The following is an 18,828-nucleotide window of genomic DNA, read 5'->3' as shown; positions in this document are numbered from 1 at the left end:
CAAAAATATAACTGTTTGGCCACAATGGCCATCGTTATGTTTGGAGGAAAAAGGGGGAGGCTTGCAAGCCGAAGAACACCATCCCAACCGTGAAGCACGGGTGGTGAAAGTGGTGATCCTAACTGACCTAAGACAGAGAATGTTTACTCAGATTAAATGTCAGGAATTGTGAAAAACGGAGTTTAAATGTATTTAGCGAAGTTGTATGTAAACTTCCGACTTCAACTGTACATAAGAATTTTTACACTTTACTCAGTCCTTTGTTGAAGCACCTTTGGCAGCGATTACAGCCTGGAGTCTTCTTGGGTATGACACTACAAGCTTAGCACACCTGTATTTGGAGTGTTTCTCCCATTTTCTCAAGCTCTGTCAAGTTGGATGGGGAACGTCACTGTACAGCTATTTTCAGGTCTCTCCAGAGATGTTAGATCAGGATCAAGTCCGGGCTTTGGAAGGGCCACTCAAGGACATTCAGACTTGTCCCGAAGCCACTCCTGGGTTGTCTTGGCTGTGAGTTTAGGGTCGTTCTCCTGGTGGAAGGTGAACCTTCGCCCCAGTCTGAGGTCCTGAGCGCTCTGGGGCAAGTTTTCATAAAGAATCTCTCTGAATTTTGTTCTGTTCATTTTTCCTTAGATCCTGACAAGTCTCCCAGTCCCTGCCACTGAAAAACATCCCCATAGCATGACTCTGCCACCACCATGCTTCACCGTAAGGATGGTGCTCGGTTTCCTCTAGACGTGATGTTTGGCATTCAGGCCAAATAGTTTAAATCTTGGTTTCATCAGACCAGAGAATCATGTTTCTCATGGTCTGATGAGTGTCTTTAGGTGCCTTTTGGCAAACTCCAAGTGGGCTTCCATGTGCCTTTTTTCTGAGGAGTGGCTTCCGTCTGGCCATTCTGCCATAAAAGCCTGATAGGTGGACTGCTGCGAGATGGTTGTCCTCCTGGAAGGTTATCCCATCTCCACAGAGGAACTCTGGAGTTCTGTCAGAGTAAACATCAGGTTCTTGGTCACTTCGCTGACCAAGCCCCTTCTCCCTTGATTGCTCAGTTTGGCCGGGAGGCCAGCTCTAGGAAGAGTATTGGTGGTTCCAAACTTCTTCCATTTAAGAATGATGGAGGCCACTGTGTTGTTTAATGCTGCCAACATTTTTTGGTACCCTTCCCCAGATCTGTGCCTTAACACAATCCTGTCTCGGAGCTCTACGGACAATTCCTTCGACCTCATGGCTTGGATTTTGCTCTGACATGCATTGTCAACTGTGGGACCTTATGTAGACAGCTGTGTGCCTTTCCAAATCATGTCCAATCAATTGAATTTACCACAGGTGGACTCCAATCAAGTTACAGAAACATCTCAAGGATGATCAATGGAAACAGATGCACCTGAGCTCAATTTTGAGTCTCATAGCAAAGGGTCTGAATACTTATGTAAATAAGGTATGATAGGTATATGATTAAAAACCGTCAATCGAGTAGCCTACCATTGGAGGGCTAACCTAATGGCGACAGCCCATATGCAAACATTTCTAAAAACTTGTTTTCGCTTTGCCATTATGGGATTTTGTGTGTAGATTGATGTCATTTAATCCATTGTAGAATAAGGCTGTAATTTAACTAAATGTGGAGAAAGGCAAGGGTACTTTTCAAATGCACTGTATGTGTGAAATTTGTTTTGATTTAGAATGGACCTTTACCATGCACCTGTATTGAGAAAAAAAAGGTGAGTAATAAATATAGAAGGCTTAGCCTATAGAAAGCTGATGGGATCCTCTTTTTAGTAGAGGCCGTCACTCACGCAATTGCATAGGCACAACATGTTTTCATGGGCTGTGTACCAGGCAGTTAGCAAGTTTGGTAGGCTACTAATGACCATCAGCAGCATCAGAGATTGGAGAAGCCTAATTGCCATGACTCGTGACCGGCAGTGTGGTGGTAATACGGTCACCGCAACAGCCCTACTTATACCTATTCTTCACATATACCAACACTAAAGGATTAGGGGTATGGAGTGTATTGGAACCAGCTGTATGTTGTTGCTGTGTCAGGTGAGTTTTAGTGACTGTGTCTGTGTTTGCTGTGTCTGTGTGTTTGCTGTGTCAAGGTGACTCCCAGCGGGTGGAGATGCCCAGGAGAGAGATAGAGGTGGTGAAGGGTCAGATGGTAGTCCTACAGGCCTGGTACAGCCCCACATCTGATATTGGCAGGAACAGCGTCATCTGGAACTTCATGGCCAACGACTCCAAGCAGGTATGTAAGGGATCTCCTCTTCCTCAGACATCATGCATGGTTTCCACAGAAACCACTGTTGCTGGATCTTTTCTGATGAACTTTTCCCTGAGGTTTTATGTCCCTCTCATTGGTGATTTGTTGGTGTGTGGTCTAAAGGAACAGACTAGTGTTGAAGAAACTGTTTATGAACTGTTGAAGAAGCTGGTTGATTATTTCAGGGCTGGGAGCAGTTCTGCTCAGTTATCAGTCAGTTTTAGTTTATTCTCTGAAGTACCGGACCAACCTCCCATTCTCAGTAATCCAATCCCCTTCTTGTAATCCCAGATCTGGCCAGGCATTTTAGCTGTTCAACCATGCGGCAGGTAGCCTAGCAGTTAGAGAGGGTCCCACGTTCGACTGGAAAAATCTGTCGATGTGAGCTGGATGCCATTCCCTGCTATTGAGCAAGGCATTTAACCCCCTACAACAACAGGTGCCCAGTGTGGCAACCTCCTACACCTCTCCAAGACCTGTATGTGTGTCTTTTGGTGGGGTTGGGTTAAAAGGATCTTGTGTGCAGTTGACCAATAAAATAATCTTAATCTTAATGGCATGTACAGTGCCTATAGTAACCCCTTTAACTGTTTTTAAACATTTTGCTGCATATCATAATTGGATAAGTCTCCACCCCCTGAATTAAAACTTGGTGGAAGCACCTTTGGCAGCCACTAGAGCTGTGAATCATTTTCATTAAGATTCTACCAGCTTTGCACTCTTCGGGCAACATATATCTGTTGTTTTTGTCAAAATTGCTCAGGCTCAGTACATTTGGTTGGGGATCATTGATAGACAGTGATATGTAATTCTTGTATCTGATTTTTTTTTTTTTTAAGCAGATTTAAGTCAGGACTGAGACTCAGGAACAGTCAACACCTCTTGGAAAGCCATTCTGGTGTGTCTTTTCAAAAAACATTAATGGAATTGTGTCGCAGAAAAATAAACCTATCCAAGGGTCTTCAGAAGACTGAGGTGGGTTTTTCTCTAACTTTTTACCTGGGCTTTGCTCCTTTCATATTTCTTTTGATCCTAACAAACTCCCCAGTCCCTGCGGGTGACGAGCATACTCATAACCGGGTGCTACCCCCACTATACTTGAAAATACAAAGGGATCAACAACATTGCATTCACTCCATATTACTGGCCTGTATGACAAAGTGAAAAGAAAGAAACCTGTGTTCAAAAATCCACTCAATCATCCATTCTGTTCTGTTTTTCAGTGAGACAACAACACACATTTTTATACCAAAGACACACCAGAATGGCTTTCCAAGTGATGTTGAGTGTTCTTGGGTGGTCTAGTCTCAGTCCTGACTGAAATCAGCTTAAAAAGGTTTGAATGTCGCTGTCTATCAATGTTCTCCAACCAAATTTAATGTGCCTGAGCAATTTTGAAAAAAGATGGATATATGTTGCCCTAAGATTTGTGTAAAGTTGAATTTGCAATTGTAATGGCTGTCAAAGATGCTTCCACAAAGTATGATCTTAGTGGGGTGGAGACTTATTAAATTATGATATTGCAGTTGTAGAACATTTTCTTCATTTGGGAAATGTTCCATAACTTTCTTTCATGTAAATGTGGAGTAGGTTGTGTAGATCTTTAGAAAAAAAATAACATCTAATAAGGGATTCAATTCAAGACAACAAAATGTGAAAAATGTTTAAGGGGTGTAGACTTTCTACTGGTATTGTATGCACATAGAGGAACTTTTTTTATACACATTACAGACAACAAAAGGAGCTTCTTCAAACTAGAATATGTAAAGCTGAACAGCTCAACATGGAACAATGCACTGATTGGAGACTACACATTTGAAAGCTGTCAGATCTTTTTTCTTTTTTTTGTGCTTAATAAATATTTGAGTTTTCACACAAAATGAAAAAATATATGATGAAGAAGATTAATAGTTCAAAGTTGGTTAGTTTGCCTCTAATCTCGTCCACCGGCCGGCTCTCTCTGTCGAGCCGTCTGGTTTCACAGCACCTCAGTGCATCCCAATCTAGCATAACCCTTAGAACCTCCCCCCTACATTGGGGAATTCAAAGTGCGTACGCATCTTAGAAAGTGTAAAATCTGAAAAAACGCATCTTCTAAATAGTTTTCGCATATAAACTTTGTCGGAATCAATTGGTCTTCCCAAAGATAACATGTGATAGAACATACATTTTGATTGGTCCCATCTAATACAGCTGTAGCAGGCTCGCTCCCATTCCCACCTCAATTTAAATAACCACACCTCTTTCAAGTCCCACTGTGGCACAGTGTTACCAGGCTCTATGTGACAGAAATTTGAGCCTGGGGATGAGGTTAGTTTACCTCCACCTTTAGAGTTTAGCTTAATTATATTTAAAAATAAATGTAACCATTATTTAAGTAGGCAAGTCAGTTTTAAGAACAAAGTCTTGTTTACAATGATGGCCTACACATGTAGTTGTGTGAGACTATATTAGGATTATTCTCAACATCAAGCCTGATGGCTCCTTACTTTTATAGATCCATGTATGTCCTGTATGTTTAGAAAACGTGTGTGTGTGCATGTTTCTTCAGTGATAGTCTCAGTAGTTTCACTGGCATGGCCTGTGAGCTTATCTCTAACAGAAAATCAGTCTAAAAATTCTAACTCCATCTGCACATTGACTTCTGTTTTTACGGTTAATCTGTGTGGCTGTGTAGACTGTCTATAGATGACACCGAAGATCGTATTTCAGCTCAATATCAGTATTGTATATCTAGAGAACCGGTATTTATGTAGTTACTTGCATTGGTTTTCATTACAACAAACTCTCGTGTTGCAAAAATGCTAGTCTCTCTCCTCGACAAGCAACACAAATGCTGGCTCGAAAAAGGCTAACAATATGTAGGGTTTAGATACAGTATGCTGGCGCTACTAGAAGGCTTCTATGGAATCGAGTACTCATCCGTGTAAATAATTGCTGACAGTACATTTGGTTCCTGAATTGCAATAGGGAACACAATCTACCATTGCGTTCCCTATTGTAAACTATTTCCCCTGTCTGTCTGTCCGTGCAGGTCATCTCCTACAGTAATGGTGAGCCAGGGATAGGTAGTCCTGAGTTCAGAAAGCGTGTTGGGTTCAGCCTGTCCATGCCCTCGTCCAATCTCTCCATCTACATCAACAACACCCAGGAGTCAGACTCAGGACGATACCTCTGCAATGTCATCATCCCTGGAGCCGCCGGTCTCTCTGGAGAAATGCGCCTCAATGTCAAAGGTACCGACCGGACGCCTAGATTCTGGCACTTTCCAAAAATGTTTTTTGGGCCAGGCCTCAGAGATGGAAACACAAAAGTACAGTTTGTACATATGCACTGGGCTGTCTCTATAATATTTTCCCACAGCTTCAACAGATGGATAGTGTTGGCAAATTTCCTTTACCTTGGGCAGTGTGACCACCATTATTAGAAATACAATACCCTGTTCAATTGAAATGGATTAATACAATACTTCAGGAGGTCAAAAGGGGGTCAATTGTAGTAGACCAAATCCTTTCATTTGTTTCTCTCTTAACTCTTCTGTTGTTTCTAACTATCTGTTCTCTCTCGCTCTCAGTCCCTCCCTCGCCTCCAGTGTGCACGATGACTGGGTCATCTGTGCTGAATGGCAATGTGACACTAAGCTGTAAATCCAGTTCGGGCGAACCCATCCCTCATTACAAATGGACCAAGAATGCCCCCATGTCAGAGGTCTTCTTTTCCCCCATGCAGAGTGAGTACTCCCTTATCTTTACCAATAATGTTAGCCAATCACATTACCTCTCTGCCTCAGTTACGTTTCATCCTAATACTAAGTAGTCCCAATCAGTATGGATTCAATTCTTATTGAGTTTAGAAAACACCTTTCTAATATTGAATTGCACTGCCTTTTGCTCTCAGAACAGACTCAATTTGTTGGTGCATGGACTCTACCAGGTGTTGAAAGCATTCCACAGGGATGCTGGCCCATGTTGACTCCAATGGTTCCCACAGTTGTCAAGTTGGCTGGATGTGCTTTGGGTGGTGGTACATTACACACCGGAAACTTTTGAATGTGAAAAACCCAGCAACGTTGCAGATCTTGACACACTCGAACCGGTGTGCCTGACACCTACTACCATATCCTGCTTCAATATTTTGTCTTGCCCATTCACCCTCTGAATGGCACACACACAATCCATGTCTTAATCTGTCTCAATTGACATCAATAAGGGATCGTAGTTTTCACCTGGTCAGTCTGTCATGTAAAGAGCAGGTGTTCCTAATGTTTTGTACACTCAGTGTATGTACTGAGGATCACAAAGGATAGCTCACCTCTATCAATCACCAATGTATAGCATTAAACCATGTGATGCAGAGTAGCCACAACTAACCAGCACTGAAAACACCTGCCACTACTGTGGATGGGTGCAATATATTTTTAGCCAATGCAAACTGTACTCTTCACAGCAGCTCCATATGGGTTATTATAGTAAGGAAACCTAGTCAGTTGTACATCTGAATGCATTCAACTGAAATGTGTCTTCTGCATTTAACCCAACCCCTCTGAATCAGAACGTTGCGGGGGGATGCCATAATCGACATCTACGTCTTCGGTGCCCGGGGGAACAGTGGGTTAACTGACTTGCTCAGGGGCAGAATGACAAATGTTTACCTTGTCAGCTCTGGGATTTGATCCAGCAACCTTTTGTTACTGACCCAACTAACCACTAGGCTAACTGTCGACCTGCCTGTCACTAAGATTGTCAAAATGAGAACTAAAATAGATAAATTGATATGCTCTTTAAGTAATACCTAGCTTCTAAATATACATTAACATTGACATATTCCAAATGAATAACAAATATATACTTTCAGAGATTCAGATTGATCTGACAGCGTTTACACAGGCAGCCTATAATTCTGATATTTTTCCACTGATTGGTCTTTTGACCAATCAGATCAGCTCCTTGGCCAATAGAATCAGAATTGGGCGGCCTGTGTAAACACAGCCATAGCAGCATATTGTTCTTCCATGTTTTTACTGGTAGATGTGTTCAGAAAATGTTGAGGACTAATGTGTGGTGTGTTGGTGCCTGGCGGTGGGATTGCAGATTCTCTCTCTTTTTTTTTTTCTGTGAGTTTTTGTTTTCTTTGAAATGCCATAACATGCATCACTTAATCCTCTTTATAGACTGGGAAACGTCACCACATACACACTGCATGCTCATGTCAGACTTGCAGAGGGAGAAAAATATCAAAATGAGGTTTATTTCTGATACGATACTGCACATATGCCTGTTATATTGTATTATTTTGTAAAGAGTTGTGGAAATGCAGTGGAAACAATTATTGTGAAAGCACCAGCTGTTTCTGAGCAATAATAAGGCTTACACTGATTGACCCAAGTATTGGAATAGCTCTTTCTCTGATCTCCTCGCTTCTTCTATAGATCACCCACCTAATACACTATCTGTTTCACTGCCTGATTGACACAATATCAAGGACTATGGGTTTGAATGCACCACCAAACACACACAGACAAATCTGCATAATCTCTAGGAGTTGAAAACACTCTGATCCTCTGTATTTTTCTCTTTGACCTGGCATATGCTCTCTGTGACATTGAGCCTCCACCCCCGTGCTCTACTGGCATTCTAAAGGGCTCTACTTTTGACTAAGCGTAAGGGGTTGGTATTATCAAACGCAAGTGTTAATTTTGATTGTTTTGGTCCAGCAGCAGCAGTAGGCTAATTCTTTTCGCCAAATTTGGCAACTTTCAGTTGTTTTATGGTAATAACTTTGTCAGTGGTGGCACATTGTCTAGCCTAAATTGCCCATATGCCAATGGAACAAGGGATGTGATTTATGACACCATGTGACCCGATTCTACCTGGAAGCATTGAAGCAAATAGTCTGCTTGTTTAATTTCATTTGATTTAAAACCAAGCTTATATAAAATATTCTCTTTCGTAATGCTATATCATAATGCTATATCAATGTAACTGCAAATGTAATCATGCTTATAGAACAATTGACATATCCATGCATGGCACATGATGCAATGCAATTTACCCTACTGTAGCCTATATAAGGCCTTTTCCGCTTACGAGAGTGCTGTGTAAGATAATTCCATACTTACTTATAATAAACATACATTTCTAACATATTTAGCAAATAAACTAGATACATTTGTTATTACAATTAGGGCCTATTAGGTCACTATACTCCACAAATCACAATGGACTAGGACGAACATTCATGCCCTCCCACTGAATTGGAATTAATGACAACACACAAAGTCTGTTCATGCCTTGAATCCACCACATTTTATACCATAGAGCATGTTAAAATTAGCTATGGAGTGGTCAAGCCCTTGCCACACCTACAACTTACTAATTAATCAAAAGCCATCCCTTTTAAGTCACCTCCAGGTATTGCGTTCCGCCGTGAAAATGGCAACAATATTTCTGACACACCGTGAGCTATTTTGGTTTGTTAAAATAGCGAGCTTCCCTCAATCAATCAGCATGTGTCTCTTGCTTCAATCTAAGATGCTGGGTTTCTATTGTGTTCCCAGTCTCTCCTTCTCTACTACCTCTGTCTCATCACTCTTTTCTTGCAAACTTTTGCAACTATCAACTCCTTACAACTCCCTTGTAAGGGCTAGGGGTTGATGTCTCTTTTCCCTATTTAATCGCTCTCTCTGTACCAGCCCTTCTTCTCTCCGTCACTGTCTCTGTTACTCTTCTCTCCTGCATGACCACAGAATGGAGAGCCTGCCCCTCGCCCTTGCTTGTTCTAGGGTTCATGGGTAAGGGTTTCACAAATACACCCCCAACCCACTCTAGGATGCAGAAGCCTGTAGAGCCCCACAGCCTATATAATATTAGAGCTCGCCAGCTTGTAGTCCTAAAAACGGAAGTGAGTTACCTCTGGTTTGTTCAGCCATTCCTATATGGGAAAAGAATTGGGAAAGAATGGGGTTTTGGGATAATTGGTGAAAATAAGATCTGAGGTTAACACAGGTTTATATGTTTTGATCTATGAGATAATATCAGCCAGTTAACATGACTTTTAGAAATTATGAAGCCTTTAAGTTTGTGTTTTGATTACAACATTCACAAATGTGCTGTCAGCTGACAAAGATTATCTCATAGAATGAACCGTATAAGATATCCTAAGCCTGTGTTTACCACAAACCTTATTTTCGGCATTTATCCTAAAACCCTCAAAGAAAACATTCAACCCCCCCCCCATAGGCTTTGGCAAATGAGCCTTAACTGAGTTTGTGCCTACGAAAAGATGCCATTACTATTGCTCTCTATAATCTTGCTGGTGTCACCCCAACCCCATGTAAAACAAAACTGCCCCCCACTAGACAGACACAGCTGGTCCATTGCATCGGATGATATACATTCAATGATTCAATCAAACTATGATTGCAAGGTGCACTCTGCTGCATTTGCTGAGGTCATTGAGTTTGGATTGAATCCAGAATAAGTGTTTCCTTTTTGTCTTGTACGTAGACTAAGATTGTGTTTTAACATTCTGAATATGTATGAAACATGAGAAGGTGCACAATTAACAGTTGGCATAAATGCTGTCAGTTTGTTTGTGTTCTTGCGTTCTTAGATCTTGGCTGTAGAAATGTTGGTAATAGTCACTTGCTACTGTAGTTTTACTGTAGTTATTTCCTAGTTAGATTTCAGTGTATTTTTATCAGTACAATACATTCTTGGTATAGACCTGTAGGTGATCTGATATCACCAATCTCTATGTCTTTGGATCTTGATTGCAGTGCAATTTTGAGAATCTGCCAAGTTTAAGAATGAGCTGATCTGTCGTTAATCTGTAGCAATTCTGTCTGGTTCCTCTTGTCAGAGTTACTAATGGCAGGTGCCTATTGAACACACCTACAGGCACGTCCGTGTGGCACACAAATCACTGTCAGGCCATGTACTTAGTATAGTTGTATTGAATCCTCATTGACGCAAATGATATCTCCCCAAGAGGCTTTGTTTATTCTGAAATGAAAGTAGGTATTTGTATAGTTTATTATGGATAAATGGGTAAGGGTTGGCAGCAGCTACTCTTCCTGGGGTCCAGCAAAATGAAAGCATGTTTGAAGTTAGTAGTAGCACCGTTGTGTAGGCTGTGTGCTTTGCGTGCGTAATGATTTTCCCCCACCCTCTCAGAGAGAACAGCAGATGGTGCATGCTGAGTTAATCAAACAAGAATCCCAGCCAGCATTTCACTCCTAGACTTTGGGACAGGGACAAACAGCTGTTTGTCACAATGACAATTTAGGACATTGTATGCAATAGTTTATTTATAGGATTTTCTAGTCTGGTCATTAGTAAAGATACTGATATCCTATTGTGAACTTTAGCTTCTCTACTTGAGCGGTGCTGGTTGACTTACTGGGTTGCTTTTATAAACCATTTATGAAATGCATCGGGACATATGATGAAGATATATCCATTTGTTTTCCCTCTTGATTCTTTATATTGGTATATATGGGTGGAGGCTCCAGCTGTCCAAGTCATAGACTGTTCTCTCTGCTACTGCACAGCAAGCGGTACTGATGCACCAAGTCTGGAACCAACAGGACACCGAACAGCTTCAACCCCCAAGCCATAAGACTACTAAATAGTTAACCAAATAGCAATGACCCCCCCCCCCTTTGCACTAACTATTTTGACTCATCACATATTCTGCTGCTACTGCTTATTATCGATCATGTTGCCTAGTAACTTTAAACCCTACCTATATGTACATATCTGCCTCAATTACCTCATACCCCTGCACTGTGGCTTGCGAAAGTATTCACCCCCATTGGCATTTTTCCAATTTTGTTGCCTTACAACCTGGAATTTAAATGTATTTTTTGGGAGGGGGGTTAGTATCATTTGATTTACACAACATGCCTACCACTTTGAAGATGCAAAATATTTTTTTATTGTAAAAAAAAACAAACAAGAAATAAGACTAGAAAACTGACAACTTGAGCGTGCATAACTATTCACCCCCCAAAAGTCAATACTTTGTAGAGCCACCTTTAACAGCAATTACAGCTGGGATATGTCTCTATAAGCTTGGCACATCTAGCCACTGGGATTTTTGCCCATTCAAGGCAAAACTGCTCTAGCTCCTTCAAGTTGAATGGGTTCCGCTGGTGTACAACAGTCTTTAAGTCATACCACAGATTCTCAATTGGATTGAGGCTTTGACTAGGCCATTGCAATACATTTAAATGTTTCCCCTCATTTAAATGTATACCACTCAATTGTTGCTTTAGCAGTATGCTTAGGGTCATTATCCTGCTGGAAGGTGAACCTCTGTCCCAGTCTCAAATCTCTAGAAGACTGAAACAGGTTTTCCTCAAGGATTCCCCTATATTTAGAGCCATTCATAATTTCTTAAATTCTGACCAATTTCCCAGTCACTGCTGATGGAAAAACATCCCCACAGCATGATACTGCCACCACCATGCTTCACTGTGGGGTTGGTGTTCATGGGGTGATGAGAGGTGTTGGGTTTGCACCAGACATAGCGTTTTCCTTGATGGCCAAAAAGCTCAATTTTAGTCTCATCTGACCAGAGTACATTCTGTACATTCTATACGAACATATGTTTGGGGAGTCTCCCACATACCTTTTGGCGAACACCAAACGTGTTGGCTTATTTTTTTCTTTAAGCAATGGCTTTTTTTATGGCCACTCTTCCGTAAAGCCCATCTCTGTAGAGTGTATGGCTTAAAGTGGTCCTATGGACAGATACTCCAATCTCCGCTGAGGAGCTTTGCAGCTCCTCCAGGGTTATCTTGGGTATCTTTGTTGCCTTTCTGATTTAATGCCCTCCTTGCCTGGTCCGTGAGTTTTGGTGGGCGGCCCTCTCTTGGCAGGCTTGTTGTGGTGCCATATTCTTTCCATTTTTTCATAATGGAATTAATGGTGCTCCGTGAGATGTTCAAAGTTTTGGATATTTTTTATAACCCAACCCCGATCTGTACTTCTCTACAACTTTGTCCCTGAACTGTTTGGAGAGCTCCTTAGTCTTCATGGTGCCGCTTGCTTGGTGGTGGCCCTTGCTTAGTGGTGTTGCAGACTCTGGGGCCTTTCAGAACCGGTGCATATACAGTGGGGAGAACAAGTATATGATATGCTGCCGATTTTGCAGGTTTTCCTACTTACAAAGTATGTAGAGGTCTGTCATTTTTATCATGGGTACACTTCAACTGTGAGAGATGGAATCTAAAACAAAAATCACATTTGTATGATTTTTGAGAAATGAATTAGCATTTTATTGCATGCCATAAGTATTTGATACATCAGAAAAGCATAACTTAATATTTGGTACAGAAACCTTTGTTTGCAATTACAGAGATCATACGTTTCCTGTATTTCTTGACCAGGTTTGCACACACTGCAGCAGGGATTTTGGCCCACTCCTCCATACAGACCTTCTCCAGATCCTTCAGGTTTTGGGACTGTCGCTGGGCAATACGGACTTTCAGCTCCCTTCAAAGATGTTCTGTTGGGTTCAGGTCTGGAGACTGGCTAGGCCACTCCAGGACCATGAGATGCTTCTTACAGAGCCACTCCTTAGTTGCCCTGGCTGTGTGTTTCGGGTCGTTGTCATGCTGGAAGACCCAGCCACGACCCATCTTCAGTGCTCTTACTGAGGGAAGGCCCCATCCATCCTTCCCTCAATATGGTGCAGTCGTCCTGTCCCCTTTGCAGAAAAGCATCCCCAAAGAATGATATTTCCACCTCCATGCTTCACGGTTGGGATGGTGTTCTTGGGGTTGTACTCATCCTTCTTCTACCTCCAAACACGGCGAGTGGTGTTTAGTCTAAAAAGCTCTATTTTTGTCTCATCAGACCCCATGACCTTCTCCCATTCCTCCTCTGGATCATCCAGATGGTCATTGGCAAACTTCAGACGGGGCTGGACATGCGCTGGCTTGAGCAGGGGGACCTTGCGTGCGCTGCAGGATTTTAATCCATAAAGACGTAGTGTGTTACTAATGGTTTTCTTTGAGACTGTGGTCTCAGCTCTCTTCAGGTCATTGACCAGGTCCTGCCATGTAGTTCTGGGCTGATCCCTCACCTTCTTCATGATCATTGATGCCCCACGAGGTGAGATCTTGCATGGAGCCACAGTCTGAAGGTGATTGACCGTCATCTTGAACTTCTTCCATCTTCTAATAATTGCACCAACAGTTGTTGCCTTCTCACCAAGCTGCTTGCCTATTGTCCTGTAGCTCATCCTAGCCTTCTGCAGGTCTACAATTTTATCACTGATGTCCTTACACAGCTCTCTGGTCTTGGCCATTGTGGAGAGGTTGTAGTCTGTTTGATTGAGTGTGTGGACAGGTGTCTTTTATACAGGTAACGAGTTCAAACAGGTGCAGTTAATACAGGTAATGAGTGGAGAACAGGAGGGCTTCTTAAAGAAAAACAAACAGGTCTGTGAGAGCCGGAATTCTTACTTGTTGGTAGGTGATCAAATACTAATGTCATGCAATAAAATACAAATGAATCACTTAAAAATCATAATGTGATTTTCTGGATTGTTGTTTTAGATTCCGTCTCTCACAGTTGAAGTGCACCTATGATAAAAAATAACAGACCTCTACATGCTTTGTAAGTAGGAAACACTGCCGATTTTGCAGGTTATCAAATACTTGTTTTCCCCACTGTATACTGAGATCATGTGACACTTAGATTGCACACAGGTGGTCTTTATATAAATAAATGTGTCTTCTGAAGGTATTGGTTGCACCAGATCTTATTTTGGGGCTTCATAGCAAAGGGGGTGAATCCATATTCACCCACCACTTTTCCGTAGCTTAATGTTTTCGAATATTTTGAAAGAAGTAATTTTTTCCACTTCACCAATTTGGACTATTTTGTGGATGTCCATTACATTAAATAAAAATCCATTTAAATTACAGGTTGCAATGCAACAAAATAGGAAAAAAGCCAATGGGGATGAATACTTTTGCAATGTGCTGTAGTTATTGTTGTGTATTTATTTCTTGTGTTATTATCTTTCTATAATTTTTCTATTTTTCTCTCTGCATTGTTGGAAAGGGCCCGTAAGTAAGCATTTCACTGTTAGTCTTCACCTGTTTTTCTCTGCGTTGTTGGAAAGGGCCCGTAAGTAAAGCATTTCACTGTTAGTCTTCACCTGTTTTTCTCTGCGTTGTTGGAAAGGGCCCGTAAGTAAAGCATTTCACTGTTAGTCTTCACCTGTTTTTCTCTGCGTTGTTGGAAAGGGCCCGTAAGTAAAGCATTTCACTGTTAGTCTTCACCTGTTTTTCTCTGCGTTGTTGGAAAGGGCCCGTAAGTAAAGCATTTCACTGTTAGTCTTCACCTGTTTTTCTCTGCGTTGTTGGAAAGGGCCCGTAAGTAAAGCATTTCACTGTTAGTCTTCACCTGTTTTTCTCTGCGTTGTTGGAAAGGGCCCGTAAGTAAAGCATTTCACTGTTAGTCTTCACCTGTTTTTCTCTGCGTTGTTGGAAAGGGCCCGTAAGTAAAGCATTTCACTGTTAGTCTTCACCTGTTTTTCTCTGCGTTGTTGGAAAGGGCCCGTAAGTAAGCATTTCACTGTTAGTCTTCACCTGTTTTTCTCTGCGTTGTTGGAAAGGGCCCGTAAGTAAGCATTTCACTGTTAGTCTTCACCTGTTTTTCTCTGCGTTGTTGGAAAGGGCCCGTAAGTAAAGCATTTCACTGTTAGTCTTCACCTGTTTTTCTCTGCGTTGTTGGAAAGGGCCCGTAAGTAAAGCATTTCACTGTTAGTCTTCACCTGTTTTTCTCTGCGTTGTTGGAAAGGGCCCGTAAGTAAAGCATTTCACTGTTAGTCTTCACCTGTTTTTCTCTGCGTTGTTGGAAAGGGCCCGTAAGTAAAGCATTTCACTGTTAGTCTTCACCTGTTTTTCTCTGCGTTGTTGGAAAGGGCCCGTAAGTAAAGCATTTCACTGTTAGTCTTCACCTGTTTTTCTCTGCGTTGTTGGAAAGGGCCCGTAAGTAAAGCATTTCACTGTTAGTCTTCACCTGTTTTTCTCTGCGTTGTTGGAAAGGGCCCGTAAGTAAAGCATTTCACTGTTAGTCTTCACCTGTTTTTCTCTGCGTTGTTGGAAAGGGCCCGTAAGTAAAGCATTTCACTGTTAGTCTTCACCTGTTTTTCTCTGCGTTGTTGGAAAGGGCCCGTAAGTAAAGCATTTCACTGTTAGTCTTCACCTGTTTTTCTCTGCGTTGTTGGAAAGGGCCCGTAAGTAAGCATTTCACTGTTAGTCTTCACCTGTTTTTCTCTGCGTTGTGGGAAGGGGCCCGTAAGTAAGCATTTCCCTGTTAGTCTTCACCTGTTTTTCTCTGCGTTGTTGGAAAGGGCCCGTAAGTAAAGCATTTCACTGTTAGTCTTCACCTGTTTTTCTGCGTTGTTGGAAAGGGCCCGTAAGTAAAGCATTTCACTGTTAGTCTTCACCTGTTTTTCTCTGCGTTGTTGGAAAGGGCCCGTAAGTAAAGCATTTCACTGTTAGTCTTCACCTGTTTTTCTCTGCGTTGTTGGAAAGGGCCCGTAAGTAAAGCATTTCACTGTTAGTCTTCACCTGTTTTTCTCTGCGTTGTTGGAAAGGGCCCGTAAGTAAAGCATTTCACTGTTAGTCTTCACCTGTTTTTCTCTGCGTTGTTGGAAAGGGCCCGTAAGTAAAGCATTTCACTGTTAGTCTTCACCTGTTTTTCTCTGCGTTGTTGGAAAGGGCCCGTAAGTAAAGCATTTCACTGTTAGTCTTCACCTGTTTTTCTCTGCGTTGTTGGAAAGGGCCCGTAAGTAAAGCATTTCACTGTTAGTCTTCACCTGTTTTTCTCTGCGTTGTTGGAAAGGGCCCGTAAGTAAAGCATTTCACTGTTAGTCTTCACCTGTTTTTCTCTGCGTTGTTGGAAAGGGCCCGTAAGTAAAGCATTTCACTGTTAGTCTTCACCTGTTTTTCTCTGCGTTGTTGGAAAGGGCCCGTAAGTAAAGCATTTCACTGTTAGTCTTCACCTGTTTTTCTCTGCGTTGTTGGAAAGGGCCCGTAAGTAAAGCATTTCACTGTTAGTCTTCACCTGTTTTTCTCTGCGTTGTTGGAAAGGGCCCGTAAGTAAAGCATTTCACTGTTAGTCTTCACCTGTTTTTCTCTGCGTTGTTGGAAAGGGCCCGTAAGTAAAGCATTTCACTGTTAGTCTTCACCTGTTTTTCTCTGCGTTGTTGGAAAGGGCCCGTAAGTAAAGCATTTCACTGTTAGTCTTCACCTGTTTTTCTCTGCGTTGTTGGAAAGGGCCCGTAAGTAAAGCATTTCACTGTTAGTCTTCACCTGTTTTTCTCTGCGTTGTTGGAAAGGGCCCGTAAGTAAAGCATTTCACTGTTAGTCTTCACCTGTTTTTCTCTGCGTTGTTGGAAAGGGCCCGTAAGTAAAGCATTTCACTGTTAGTCTTCACCTGTTTTTCTCTGCGTTGTTGGAAAGGGCCCGTAAGTAAAGCATTTCACTGTTAGTCTTCACCTGTTTTTCTCTGCGTTGTTGGAAAGGGCCCGTAAGTAAAGCATTTCACTGTTAGTCTTCACCTGTTTTTCTCTGCGTTGTTGGAAAGGGCCCGTAAGTAAAGCATTTCACTGTTAGTCTTCACCTGTTTTTCTCTGCGTTGTTGGAAAGGGCCCGTAAGTAAGCATTTCACTGTTAGTCTTCACCTGTTTTTCTCTGCGTTGTTGGAAAGGGCCCGTAAGTAAGCATTTCACTGTTAGTCTTCACCTGTTTTTCTCTGCGTTGTTGGAAAGGGCCCGTAAGTAAAGCATTTCACTGTTAGTCTTCACCTGTTTTTCTCTGCGTTGTTGGAAAGGGCCCGTAAGTAAAGCATTTCACTGTTAGTCTTCACCTGTTTTTCTCTGCGTTGTTGGAAAGGGCCCGTAAGTAAAGCATTTCACTGTTAGTCTTCACCTGTTTTTCTCTGCGTTGTTGGAAAGGGCCCGTAAGTAAAGCATTTCACTGTTAGTCTTCACCTGTTTTTCTCTGCGTTGTTGGAAAGGGCCCGTAAGTAAAGCATTTCACTGTTAGTCTTCACCTGTTTTTCTCTGCGTTGTTGGAAAGGGCCCGTAAGTAAAGCATTTCACTGTTAGTCTTCACCTGTTTTTCTCTGCGTTGTTGGAAAGGGCCCGTAAGTAAAGCATTTCACTGTTAGTCTTCACCTGTTTTTCTCTGCGTTGTTGGAAAGGGCCCGTAAGTAAAGCATTTCACTGTTAGTCTTCACCTGTTTTTCTCTGCGTTGTTGGAAAGGGCCCGTAAGTAAAGCATTTCACTGTTAGTCTTCACCTGTTTTTTTATGACGCATGTGGCAAATAAAATTTAGATTTGATTTGGAAACACATCTGATAAATATTCTCTTGTGACGTTTCCAATCGGATTTTGAGAGGATTTGCTTGATAAGACCTGCCCCACATATGTTTATTATTCTCTAGTATCCCCAGTGTTACATATTTACAATTGAGCATCCCCATGCCAGCTATGACAAGTGGACAACAGCAACTAGGATTATGTTTGCTGATTCCATTTGTGAAAAGCCACAGGTTCTGATTCATCATTGTGGAGATTCTTTGTCTGGTGTTTAACCATTTGCTAGTGAGGTCTCTCCATATAACCACATTATTTATCCCCGGGACAGAAAAGAGAGATATCATCAAAGAGGATATGTACTGGTATAAAGAACAGCCCATCCCACTGGGCACATACTGGTTGACTCAACATTGTTTCCATGTCATTTCAGTGAAATTATGTTGATCCAATGTGGAATAGACATTGAATTGACGTCTGTGCCCAGTGGGATGTGACTCCCTCGGACCAGGATACCCCTCAATACTTATAGCTTCGGAACCAAGAGAGTATTGTACTTGGTAGAGTGTGTGGTCTAATTATGTTTGTATACATACTGTAGCTACCCTTGTGTTACCTAGTGTAACTGTCTACATTACTGTAGATTGAGAGTGTGTTTGAAAGGTGTATAACGTTCTGTGCACTGTACATCATCAAGATATTCATGTACTGTAGAGGCAAGAGTGTGTAACACTGTCTTTCTCTTTCAGATGAGAGGCAAGGTACCCTCAGGTTGAGTAACCTCACTAAGAGCATGTCAGGGAAATATGTGTGCCGAGCTAGCAACACTGCCGGTTCTGACACTTGCTCTATCAACCTGGAGGTCTTCACCTGTACGTGTAGGAAAGTAACACACACATTCTCATATTAGTACATACAGACTGCTGATGTTTCCTGTTTGAAGCCTCTCTGTGTGTCCTCTTCCACAGCCTCTAATTCTGGAGCGATTGCTGCTGCTACTCTGGGGTCCATCGTGGGACTGGTAGCCATCATACTCTTCCTCATCTTCATGCTGAGGAGGAGAGACCACGAAGAGGAGGAGATAGCCAATGATATCAAGTGAGATTTTTTCTGTGTTTGTGTGTGTTATCAGAAAATCAGGTGCAGTTGTTAAACACCACGGGATGTACAACTACTAGGACTTTACCATGGACAATGCAGGAGTTCTAATTCAATT

At 42.0% G+C, this 18,828-nt stretch overlaps 1 protein-coding gene across 8 annotated transcripts in view; it reads left to right on the top strand.

The window, feature by feature from the left end:
• esamb (endothelial cell adhesion molecule b) overlaps nt 1-18,828 on the top strand; it is a 94,346-nt gene that overhangs the window by 74,243 nt on the left and 1,275 nt on the right. For 6 of the 8 annotated variants that reach the window (XM_052467660.1, XM_035792231.1, XM_035792233.2 and 3 more), the window contains 5 exons: nt 2,106-2,251; nt 5,301-5,502; nt 5,841-5,996; nt 18,362-18,484; nt 18,581-18,710. In XM_052467660.1, coding sequence (XP_052323620.1) covers nt 2,126-2,251; nt 5,301-5,502; nt 5,841-5,996; nt 18,362-18,484; nt 18,581-18,710 — 737 coding nt within the window. In that variant the 5' untranslated portion in view covers nt 2,106-2,125. Of the gene's footprint in view, nt 1-2,105; nt 2,252-3,108; nt 3,242-3,489; nt 3,603-5,300; nt 5,503-5,840; nt 5,997-18,361; nt 18,485-18,580; nt 18,711-18,828 lie in introns of all 8 variants that reach the window. The other 2 variants (XM_052467661.1, XM_052467662.1) reach the window with 2 other exon arrangements.

The sequence above is a fragment of the Oncorhynchus keta genome, chromosome 18 (assembly GCF_023373465.1).
Source record: "Oncorhynchus keta strain PuntledgeMale-10-30-2019 chromosome 18, Oket_V2, whole genome shotgun sequence".
NCBI classification, from domain to species: Eukaryota; Metazoa; Chordata; class Actinopteri; order Salmoniformes; family Salmonidae; genus Oncorhynchus; species Oncorhynchus keta.
This window is presented reverse-complemented; position numbering and strand designations above follow the sequence as displayed.